This window comes from Lutra lutra, chromosome 16, assembly GCF_902655055.1.
Source record: "Lutra lutra chromosome 16, mLutLut1.2, whole genome shotgun sequence".
In the NCBI taxonomy this organism is placed as follows: Eukaryota; Metazoa; Chordata; class Mammalia; order Carnivora; family Mustelidae; genus Lutra; species Lutra lutra.
Window position 1 is genome coordinate 42493791 of NC_062293.1, and position 11938 is coordinate 42505728.

Here is an 11938-nt window from a genome sequence, read left to right on the forward strand (position 1 = left end):
AGCTCAGGGGGCTCCTGCCCAGCCCAGAAGCCTACTGCTGTCTGACTGCTGGTGGAAAGACCGCAGACAGCCCCACAGCCCAAGGCCTTGCAGGCCCAGAAGGTTCATTTCAGTGTGATTCTGTGGATTTATTGTGATTGGCATTGCTAAGCTCAGAGGGTCGATCCCAGCCCAAGACGGCAGCACCCTTCCCCAGAGGGCACCCAGCCCTGCCACAGCCTTCCCCTCAGAACCACATCTGTCACTGAGGGGCCCACTGGTGGCTGCGCCCCGGAAACGGCCTGGTGAGCTGTGCCGTCTGGGCTGAAGCAGAGATGCCAGCCCTTGCGCTTCAGCCGCTCCCTGAGGTGTCCCTCCGTCGGGACCTCCACTCCCCTGGAGGGTTCCCTGTGACCACTGGTAGGAAGGGGACACCCACCCCCGTTCCAAATGGCTCCCCCACTGCCTCCTGGAGTAGGACCGTCTGGGTTCCAAGCTAGTTTGAAGTTCTAGGCTGGCACAGCTGTCCAGCTGGACCACTCTGTCCGAGGCAGACGTGTGCCCTCTGAGGGGTGGTGCCCGTGTCACGTGGACCGGGATCCAGATGCATACTTGGAGTTGCTTTGTGTTCGCTTTGCTCGCTTTGACCTCCTTTGACCTCTGTCTCCCACGCAGGCGGATCAGGGGCTCTGAGGAAACTGCTGGAATTCAGGGTGAGGATTGGCCTTTTCCAGCACCCTGTGAGAGAGACCAGAGAAAGGGTTCAGATTTGACATGGGGAGACATCCTTAGCTCTTAGAGATGGGACACAGGCTTTATCGCGTGGACTGGGACACGTATTCCCTCCCAAAGCCGAGAGGTGGAGGACAAGGCAATGTCCAGAGACAGGGCTCTGGAAAGCAACTCTTAAGGCTACAGCGGGCTAGAACCCAGAAGGTCAGGCTAGCCTGGGGGCCAGCCATATTAGCTGAGAAAGCTCTCCAGGCTTCTTGTTAGCACATTCCCGCCACCTTCCTTCCATCTGCAAAATGGGAATGGAGGAGGGGAGCTGAGGGAGAGAACACAGCCTTGCTAACAAGCAATGGGAGCCTGTCCCTTCCCCTACTGCCCCTCCACCCCTCGGCCTTGCCCTTGGAGAATGGCTCCCAGAAGATTAGGCAGCTGTCCTCAAGGGGAGAGTCAAGGGGTTCCAGGAATGAGTTTTGGTTGGGAGGAGGAGAAAGTGGAATTCTTTGGGATAAAGGGCATTCTTATGATCATGAGTCAGAGCCCTGCATTACCCAATCAGAATGGCCGGGATGAAGAGGAGGCCGGCTCCCAGGAGGAAGGGGAACCCCTTCATGAAGTTCAAGGTGGCTGGGTAGAGCGAGTTGAAGATGCCAGAAGCCATCAGCATGGCCAAGCCATTGACACAGGCCACAGCAGAAAAGAGAGCACCTGCAAAGAAATAAACATCATACTTTTACTTTGAGATGGAAGACCTAGGTTCAAATCCCAGAATCACTCGCTCACTGCTGTGTGACCTGGGGCAAGTCACTTAACGTTTCTGAGTCTCACCTTCCTCAACAATAAATCCTACATGATGTGTTGTGATAAGGGTTCAATGAGGTCGTGCATGGAGAGCAGTTGGCACACGGGCTACCAAATAAATGGCTGTTATTAAATCCATGTATTCAAAGTATGTATGCTATCTTCTACCAAAACCCTGATAAAATGGGTTTTGGTTTATGTTCTTTGGGAATCATCTCCTGTTCGGATTAATTGCTGGCTTAATTCCCAGTTCCACCACTTATCTGTGTCATCACTGAATAAGTTGCCTATCCTTCCGGGTTTCTGTCCCTCTTCTGTTGAACAAGGACAATACCTAGTTCATAGATTGGCAGCAAAAGTAAATTCACATGTAAAAACATCCATGACAGACCCTAGCCCCCTGCAGGCAGGCAGTTAGTGAGGGCTGTTCTTTTCTCCGGTTCCCCCTTGGGGCCTCTCTGGGTACAGTGAAGGTGCTAGAAAAAAGGCTTACTGAGTGAATGAATGAAGGTACACGGGTTCGGGGTGGGGGTGGGGGGCAACAGAATGAACCCGCAGTGGGCTGCACATGGCACCAGATCCCCCTTCCAGGCCAGATGGGGGGAAATGGATAAGCCAGATATTTCCAGACTAGGATCTAAAGACCCAGAGGCCCCAGAAGCTATTCCTTAGAGAGATGCAGCAGAACCCAGATTTTGCAAAACGAGCAACAACCCAACAGAAGTTGAGTTTGCACTCTGTCAGAGTGTCAGAGCCAGGAGGACCCTGTCGTCAGGAGGAAACCACTCATGTTACACAGGAGGAAATAGGCACCGAGACAGAAAGGGACCTGCCCAAGATCACACAGTCAGTGGGTGACAGAGCCAGGACCTGCTGCTCTTCAAAACAGAGCTGGAGGAGCACCTAGGTGGCTCAGTGGGTTAAGCCTCTGCCTTCGGCTCAGGTCATGATCTCAGGGTCCTGGGATGGAGCCCCACATCAGGCTCTCTGTTCAGCAGGGAGTCTGCTTCCCCTTTTCTCTGCCTGCCTCTCTGCCCACTTGTAATTTCTCTGTCAAATAAATAAAAAAAATCTTTAAAAAAAAAAAACAAAACAGAGCTGGGTTTGCATCCTGCTCTACCACTTACTGAGGGACCTTGGCTGACCCGATTTAACCCTCTGGGTCTCTGCTTCTTCATCTGTTACTTGGGGACAAGGAAATATCTAAAAGTTGCTTGCTTCCTCTCTAAGCTTGCGCACTGGCCCTAGTGAAGCAGGGAACTCTGACATCATCACGTCCATTTTACAGACAAAAAAGCTGAGGTCTGGAGAGAGTAAATCCTGTGCTCAGGTTACCCAAGAGAACAAGCGTGCTCTGCTGACTGCAAATTCCAACCCCGTGATCTCAAAATCCAAGGTCCTGTGGTCCTCTGCGAGCCCTAGGCAATGTGACAGAAGTGCATATGTCTTGGCTACTAACATGTTCTGGGTGGGAGGGAGGAAGGCAGGCCCCACCTGGCTCACAGTTGCTCTCTGTCCAGTTCGGGCAACACTGGCTATGAGCAACCAAACGCAGGCTGACCCCGGCACTCACCCTGCTCTGACTCGCCCACCAGCCTGGAGAGCTTGGCCCTAATGATGGGTGTGATGACTAAGGACAGGAATAGGAGTCCATACCCTGCAGAGAAAGAAACAAACAAGAAAACAGGGTCAGGGAGTGGGGTGCCTAAGCACCATGCATAGCAGAGCTCCTCTACATACATAGCCCACGTGGGACTCAGGATGGACACAGGAAGACCTTCCCTATTGAAGGAGACAGTGATCGTAGAGGGTCAGAGACCACCTTTCTCTAGGCTTGACCCACCCACTACCTCTTTCGTGAATGAATGCTGATTTCCCTCCAATTATGTTCTTGTCAGAACGCCTCTTGCAGTCACAGCCGGCACGATCCACCCACCTTGAGCTTCGAAGGGAGACGGCAAGGCACAGAAAACAAGCATGGGCTTTGGAGTCAGCCTTGAGTTCCTAACCTGATGCCATCTCTTACTAACTGTGTGGCCTTGGACATGACTCCCATCTGTGAAATGATAACAAAGCCTTTATCACAGAATGGCTCTGGGGTGTGTAAGAGGCTGAATAACGGTCACCCTAAGACATCAGGTCGTAATTCCTGGAATTTGTTAACGATGCCTTATTTGGAAAACGGATCTTTGAAGATGTGATTAAGGATCTTGCAATGAGGTGATCTTCCTGGATTGGACTGGGCCCTAAATGCAATCAGGTGAATCCTTAGAGGGAAACGGAGGGAGATGTGACAGAACTGAGAAGGCTCACAGAAGAGGAAGAGGCCATGTCACTACAGAGGCAGAGATTAGGGTGACTTGGCCACAAGCCACAGAATGCGGGCAGCCAGCAGAAGCTGGAAGAGGGGAGGGAGATCCTCTCCCAGAGCCTCCGAAGGCAGCAGGACCCTGCTGACCCCTTGCCTAAGGCCCACTGAGACAGATACTTCACTTCTGGCCTCCAGAACTATGAGAGAATACATTTCCATTGTTTTAAGCTATCCAGTTGGTGAAAATTTGTTACAGTAGCCCTGGGAAATGAAGTTCCTTTTCTCCTTGCGTTTGTTACTCAAGGGCTTACAAGCATTCTTTCGTAACAGTTTCTCTCCCTTCCATGACTGTTGGTCCTAGAGCACAGTGGACCCTCACAAGTGGGTATTTGAGGTAACCCACGGCCCCTTCAGGTGTCAGGCCCTCAAACCCCACTCCGCTGAGGCTCCCCAGAGTCATGACAGTGTCTCCATCATCTCTGCACCCCTGAGGGCACTGAGCCCAGCACCGGGGCCTCGGGAGATGCCGTGGGCAGGAGAGGAAGGTACCTGGTCCCCTTCGGCCTCACTCTCCATGCAAGCAGCCAAGTTAAGACATCTCTGATTACTCATCAGCTCACTTTGTAAACAAAGTATTTAAGGACTCTAACAAAATTCATCTGTCTCTCTAAAAAAAACGTTAACTTCCTCATTCCTAGCCACCCCTCTCCTACCAAAAGAAAAAGGGGGAGGAGGGAGGGAGGAAGGGGAAGGGGATGAGGGAGAGGAAGAGAAAGAAAAAAAAAGAACTAAGGCAGGCAGGAATTTGATATCTGTGTCAGAGAAGACTTTAAAAAAAAAAAAAAATCTCAAGGAAGGGGTGCCTGGGTGGCTCAGTCATTAAGTGTCTGCCTTCGGCTCAGGTCATGATCCCAGGGTCCTGGGATCGAGCCCCACATCAGGCTCCCTGCTCAGTGGAGAGTCTGCTTATCCTTCTCCCATTCCTCCTGCTTGTGCTCTCTCTCTCTCTTGCTGTGTGTCTCACTCTGTCAAATAAATAAATAAAATCTTTAAAAAAAAAACAAAAACTCAAGGAAGGTGACCAAGGATATTTGAGGTACAGCCTGTGATTCTTATCAGAGAAGTGAATATTAAGGCATTAATGGCATGGACTTTGTTTAAGAACACCATAAATGCTGGCTGTGGGAGGCCAACAAGTAAAGCAATCAGTGTATGAGCCATACTTGTGTCTTTTGCTCTATCTTACTAATGATGTTTATAGTTGACAACGTGAATTAATGACTGAGGCTACTGAAGGTCTGTCTTTTCCGGCTAACAAAGATGGCATTTTTATGACGATTCTTGGTTGTCTGTCCTCCAGTGCAGAAGAGGAGCCTAACAATGATTCTAGACACAGGCACGAACCACATTTAGAGGCTGTGAGTGTCTGACCCCCAATTTTCACCCAGCACCTTTGGGACAAACCATCCCCAAGCCCACACACTTAACCTGTAAACATGAGAGGGGTGATGGTAGCAAACGCAAAGACCACCATTCCCAGAATGTTGAAGGCCAGGCCAATCTCGGCCACCCAGGTGTCGGCGAGGCAGTGCTGCAGAAGCCGCAGGCCCACCAGGCTGGTGAGGTATGGCAGATGCTGTGCGGCAGAACCGTAGCCGATCAGCTTGGAGTCCCAGCAGAGGGGTCTGCTCAGCTCGTAGAGGGTCAGGATGTCCTGGGCTCCAAAGTGCACAGTGACTACCATGAAGATGGCCAAAGAGTACAGGGCTAAGTGCCTCCTGGACTTCTCTGGGGCCGGAAATGCATACAGCTTGACAATGGACCAGTGATGGCGGAGCGTGAAGAGCCGGGTAGGTGTTGGCTCCTTTACCGTCTCACCAAAGCAGAAGGCTGCATAGAGAGTCATGGCTATCAACAAGGCCAAGGCCAGCCAGAAGGGGTTGGCATAACCCTGGGCCCTGAGCCAGTGGCCCCCAAGGAGGCTGGCCAGCATCCCTGCCACCCCGATGCACGCCTCCAGCAGGGCCATTCGAATGGTGCGGCTGTGGCTGGAGCTGACATCCGCCACCGAGGCAAAGCCTGCAGCCAGCAGGCCACTGAAGTCCCCCAGGAGCGCGCAAAGGATCCGGCCCAGCACGAAGTAGCCCACGTGGAGCTGCAGCTGCACCACGAAGATGGACACCAGCGCCTGCAGCAACAGGCCCAGGGAGGCCAGCACCAGCAGGGGACGGCGGCCCACGCAGTCACTCCAGGCACCCAGCAGGGTGGACGAGAACAGCCCCACCAGGAAGCCGCCCAGGTTCATGTAGAGGGTCCAGTGGGAGGTAAGGGTCTCCACTTCCTGTGGGGACATGAATCATAACCAGGTGCTGTTTCTCACTGTGGGCTGCCCGTCCCGCAAACCACCACCATCCTGGGAGATACAGGGATGGGGACTATCCTCGAAGCCCTAAACCTCCGAGAATCAGTAAAACTCCCAAAAACTTGGCCCTGGCTTATGGGGGAATGGACCACGGTTCCACTCCCTTACTTTCACTCTCTTTTGTTAATCCTCATGGCCTCTCTTTACCCAGGGCGACATTAAGCACAACACCCCCCCCCCTTTCCCCGCAGCAGTCGCTCAGGCCCCAACTTTGCTCTGGCCCCGCCCACTACCCCCAAACCAGCCAGCCCTCACCCGGACGCAAGCCCCGCCCCTCGGCCGCCCCCACGCTCCCGCCCCGGCCACCTCCCTCCGCCCCCACCCCACCGCCGGTGCCCCGCTCCGCGCTCCTCCCGCGCTCCTCCCGCGCCGTCACCTTCATGATTGGGTCCGCGCTGTGGTTGCTGCAGCTGCCCCTGTCGCGGGTCCCATTGTAGCCGAGGTCGGTACCGAAGCGGTGCCACAAGTACTGCGTGGTGAGCGGGCCCTGCAGGACCAAAGCGAAGTTGGCGAGGAAGACGAGCGGCTCCACGGGGCCGCGGCACAGCACCGCGGGGCTGAGGCGCGCGCGGGCCTCGCCCGGGGGGCTCGCGCACCCCTCCATGCGCGTGCGCCTCAGGGGCTACGCCAGACGGATGGCTGGGCTTTCTGCGCCTGCGCCCAGCGTCCCTTTTTAAAAAAGTCTGACGGGGCGGGGCCGCTGTCCCCCTCACTCTCGCCCCGCCCGCTGTGGGCGGGTGAGGGCGGGAGAGGGGCCCCACACCCCTGCCTGCGAGTGACCTCATCTGCAGTCTGTGCGAGGATACCGCCCTGCAGCCCTCCTTTCCAGGCCCAGAAACTCTCCAAACGATTACAAAAATATCAATAATTAACATTTATTGATCATCTGCTGGGCACTGTACTAAACTCCGCGTGCATTATCCTTCCAACAACCCTATGGCTAGCCATTATTAATGATCACCGTCTACAGATGAGGAAGTCGGGACATGGGACACTGCAGGCAGAGCCTGGGGAGCACTTAACCTCTGATGCCCATGCTGATGTTCTGCGCGGCAGCAGAGGCAACTTAGTTCTGTGACCTTGGCTCTGCTACCACCTTGGCCATGGCACTTAACCACCGTGCTCCGTTTCTTCATCTTAAAAGTGAGGATGCTAATAGAAGCTGCCTCAAAGAGCTGCTGTGGAAATAGTTTGGTACATTCTAAATGCTATTATTGTTATCAATGGGCTGTCACTTGCTCCACATCTGCCGTAGGATCTTTTCCTGGGAAACCGGTCTTGTTTCGGAGGCTCAGGACTGGTTCTGCCCTCCGAGGAGCAGAGGAGAAGCTGGAGGAGGGCCTGGGAGGCCATCAGGTGTGGCCCTATGCTCCGCATGCTCGTGCTGTAGGAACTGGGCCAGAAGGCAGTCACACCTGTCTGGGCATGTTTTATTGCCTATAAAAGGGGAAAACATTACCTGCCTTTCTCCTTTATCATTGACTCACTCAGCCCATTTCTTGAGCACCTCTTATATGTCAGGGACCATGCCGGGCGTGCTCCAAGAACGCCTTTACCAGGCCCTGTAGGTTTAGAATGGTGGGGGGAGATGCATCAAAGAATCCTACTAATCTCCACAAGAGTTCCACTGTGGAAAGAGCTTTAAAGGGGAGGAGCTGTGGGACTCCAAGGCTGCTCATTTGAGGGCCTGACCAGGTCTAGGAGGGACAGGACCAAAAAAAGGCCACCTGCCCTGACAATAGCGCAGCTGAATGCATTTCTGGAGGCAAGCCTTGTGCAGTGACCCACAGGCCTGAATTTTGGGCATGGTGAAGTTCCCTTTCGGGATACAATGACTGTGTGGGCTTGCTGCTGGCTTATTGACCATCCCCCACCTCCCCACCCCCCCGCCCTCACCCCCACCCCACCCCCAGCCAGAAGGTGTCCTAGGCTCACAACTGGTAGATGCTGGCTAGATACTGGTGGACTGAATGACGCCTGCACCGCCCACCCCCAGAACCATTAGCACCCTGTGGTCATCCCAGAGGTAGGAAATTCCACATTTAACATACAAGCCCCCAGGGTTGTCTCTCTCCCCTCCCCACTATCTACATAAAAGCTTGGCCCAGTTTTGTCAGCTGCAGGAAGGGAAGAGTTCCTAGCTGAAACTGGATTGTTCTTTCCTGGAGAACTAAGAAGGAGAGAACTAAGGCCAAGTTCCCTCAGCTGGGAATGGGACAGGGTATAGACCACTCCGGAGCTGGAGCCTATGGTGGTCACTAGACCAGAGGCCACCACCTCCGCTTCTGCTTCTCCTTCTCCTCCTCCTCCTCCTCCGCCTCCCCCACCTCCTCTTCCTCCTTCTTTTAAAATTAATTTATTTGAACTATGCAACACATTGTGCCTCCCTTTTGTGATAAGCCACAGCAGGAAAAAGGGGCCTAAACCCAACGATATGTCGCATCCGAGGCACCCCTCACTAGGGCACTGATTTCTGCAGTAGTTGCTACTTTATTATTGGGGCCTAATCTTTTGCCTGTATTGGCCCTTGGGCACTTGGGATCCATGTGTTTTGTTTGGTAATTAAATGTTCAATAAATTCACAAAATAAAGCAGCTAAAAAATAGTAATAATAGTAATAGTAATAATAAATAATAATAATAATATAATATAATTATATATATATTATTATATATATTATATATTATATATAATAATATAATATAATAATATAATAATAAATAAGTAATAATAAAATAAAATTTATTTATTTGAGAGAGGGAGAGAGCATCAAGCAGGAAGAGGGACAGAGAGAATCCCAAGCAGACTCCCTGCTGAGATCCTGACCCTGAGATCAGGAGCTGAAATCCAGAGTCCAATGCTTAACCTTTGAGCCACCCAGGCACCAGAGGCCTCTTCCAACCCCTTTAAAACCTAGCTGTAATCAGGTCATTGCTCTGCACAAAACCATCCAGTGGTTTCCATTTCATTCAGTGAAAGCCAAACCATTAAGAGGGCCCTAAGATGATTTGCCCTCTCTGACCCTTTCCCTACACCATCCCTTATGCTCCTTGGCTCTAGCCAACCTGGCCTCCTTGTTCCTTTAATCGGTCCAGCAGGTTCCTGCCCCCAGGGTCCTTGCATTTGCTCTTCCCTCTACCTGAAATGCTCTTCTACCAGATAGCCATGTGACTGGCTTCCTGGCTTCATTCATGCCTCTGCTGAAATGTCACCTGAGCCTTCTAGATATAGTAGCAACTTCCCTCCCCCATCTCCTGGAATTCCCTAACCCCTTAACTCCTTTATTCTCTCCATAGTATTTGCACTATCTGAATTATTATAACTCTCTGGTTTCTCTGTTTTCCATCTCTCCTTACTAGAAGGGATGGCAGGGGCTTTATTTTCTTTGCTACTGTATCCTCAGCACCTAGAATAATGTTCAGCACAGGGTAGATGCTCAGAAGATGTTAGTTGAATGAATAAAATAGTTCCTCAAGGAGAAAGGAGCCCCAGTCCCCATGGAGAGGGTTGCCAGTGTTAGGCTACACTGTAGAGTCCAGAGTCCAGGAATCCTCACCCAGAAGGAAGCCTAGAGATCATAGCTTTGCCTACCCACCCTTTTAAAAGGTGAGGAGGGGTGCCTGGGTGGCGCACTTGGTTTCAGCTCAAGTTGTGATCTCAGGGTTGTGAGATCAAGCCCTGTGGCGGTCTCCATGTTCAGCCCAGAACCTGCTCAAGACAGTCTCTCCCTCTCCTTCTGCTCCTCCCCCACCCCAAATAAATAAATCTTTAAAAGTAAATACATAAATAAAAGATAAATAAAAGAAATTGCGGTCTTACCTAGAGGGAGTGAAAAATTCTTGCCCTTTCAAATCTTTAAAGGAAAAAAGTGATTGTCAAGAAAGAGCTAGGTAGGGGCGTCTGGGTGGCTCAGTGGGTTAAAGCCTCTGCCTTTGGCTTGGGTCCTAATCCCAGAGTCCTGGCATCCAGTCCTGCGTCGGGCTCTCTGGCTCAGCGGGGAGCCTGCTTTCCCCCCAACCCCTGCCTGCCTCTCTGCCTACTTGTGATCGCCCTCGGTCAAATAAGTAAATAAAAATCTTTAAAAATGAAAGAAAGAAAGAGGTAGGACCTAATTCCATCAGAATTAAACCCTTAAATTAACAGGCAAACAGAGGGGGTGCCTGGGTGGCTTAGTTGGTTAAAAGGCAAACAGAAAACAAAATATTCCTTTTAGCTCTTTTTAAAGTGTATTTGATAACAACTTAAGATCTCTCCCTCATCCATCAAGTGGCTAGATAAAAACCAAGCCCCGAGAAGTTGGAACGTGGAACCGTGTGTGAAACACACATGTGTGCACTTCTCCGGCTTTTGGATAATGAAGGAAAAGCTGTGCCTTTGCTTTTGTTTTTTGTGGCCAACACATTAGCAGAGATTTTGTTTTAAGGGAGGATGCCCAAAGCTGGTAAAGCTGGTGTGAACCAAACACAGCTGAGGGAGTTTGAATGCACCCTTTCAAGAGACAGGTGGCTAACGTTGCATCAAGATTCTTAAATTCTCGAGTTACCTTGAGGCTCTAGCTTAGGGAAATAATATGAAGTACCCCCCACCAAAAAAAGCCTTTTGAGTCAAGACATTCTCTATCACATTATTGATAGTCATAAAAAAAATTGCGAACAACGTATTTGTCCAACAAGCAGGAAATTCGCGGTGTCAATTGTAATAGATCCATTCAAATAGCTGTTCACCATTAAGATGATAATTTCAAAGAGATTGTCATAATATAGAAAACTGCTTATGTCACGAATTTTATGTGGAAAAACTAGAGAAGTTTTTGTCCATATGGTACGGTCATGGGTATAGAAAAATCTTCTGAGTAAAGACAAGAAGATACCACACCAAAAATATTCACAGAGATCTCTCTGGGTGGAGAGGCAGTGAGGTCATGTTTTCTTCTTTTCTTTCTCCTTTTAAAATATTGGCAATTCTCCTAAAATAGGCATGTATTTAATCATGGAAAATATCACATTTTTAAATATCTGATGACGTTCCTCTGCTTTAAACCCATTCTAGCTCAGTTGCCATAGATCAATTTCATGCCCATTGGCATTCTGGAACCGTCTGTGGAAGCTGCCTTTCACTGAACTAGGAACTGTGTGAGGTCATTACATACATTATCTTATTCAGTCCTCAGCACTTAAGAGGGAGGCACTATTATCGTTTTTACAGATGACATATCTGTGGCTTAGAGAAATGCAGGAAAGAGGTCCTTCCCACTTTGAGAGTCGATTTTCTTCTCCTGACACCCATTCCAGGGCTTTCTGAATCCCAAGCCTTAGTATGTGTTAGTTCCTTTGCCAGGAATGCCTTTTCCACATCGCTTGGCCTATTCAACTCCTATTCATCCTTCAAAACCCACTTCTGTGTCACACTTCTATGAAGAATTGGTCATCGCCTCATATGAGCTTCCACAATACCATGTTCATAACTTAGCCCTGGTTTTTGTTTTTTTTTTTAAGATTTTATTTATTTGTCAGAGAGAGAGGAGAGCAAGCGAGCACAGGTAGACAGAATGGCAGGCAGAGGCAGAGGGAGAAGCAGGCTCCCCGCCAAGCAAGGAGCCCGATGTGGGACTCGATCCCAGGACGCTGGGATCATGACCTGAGCCGAAGGCAGCTGCTTAACCAACTGAGCCACCCAGGCGTCCCTTAGCCCTGGTT

The 11938-nt window shown here is 50.7% G+C and overlaps 1 protein-coding gene across 1 annotated transcript; it reads right to left on the reverse strand.

The window, feature by feature from the left end:
• Nucleotides 1–113: 113 nt before the first annotated feature.
• On the reverse strand, nt 114–6908 carry SLC46A1 (solute carrier family 46 member 1). Its single transcript, XM_047707997.1, has 5 exons — nt 6619–6908; nt 5309–6161; nt 3083–3166; nt 1260–1416; nt 114–717 (listed from the first exon to the last, which is right to left on the reverse strand). The coding sequence occupies exons 1-5, from the start codon at nt 6844–6846 to the stop codon at nt 660–662; spliced, it is 1380 nt and encodes a 459-aa protein (XP_047563953.1). The 5' UTR covers nt 6847–6908; the 3' UTR covers nt 114–659.
• Between the last annotated feature and the right edge of the window lie 5030 nt (nt 6909–11938).

Coding starts and splice junctions, on each gene's coding strand:
- SLC46A1 (XM_047707997.1), bottom strand. CDS start 6,846: ATGGAGGGGTGCGCGAGCCCCCCGGGCGAGGCCCGCGCGCGCCTCAGC. Junction 3,167..5,308: donor CACCCCTCTCATGTTTACAG/GTTAAGTGTGTG, acceptor CTTTCTCTGCAG/GGTATGGACTCCTATTCCTG. Junction 718..1,259: donor ATCCCGGCCATTCTGATTGG/GTAATGCAGGGC, acceptor TCTCTCTCACAG/GGTGCTGGAAAAGGCCAATC.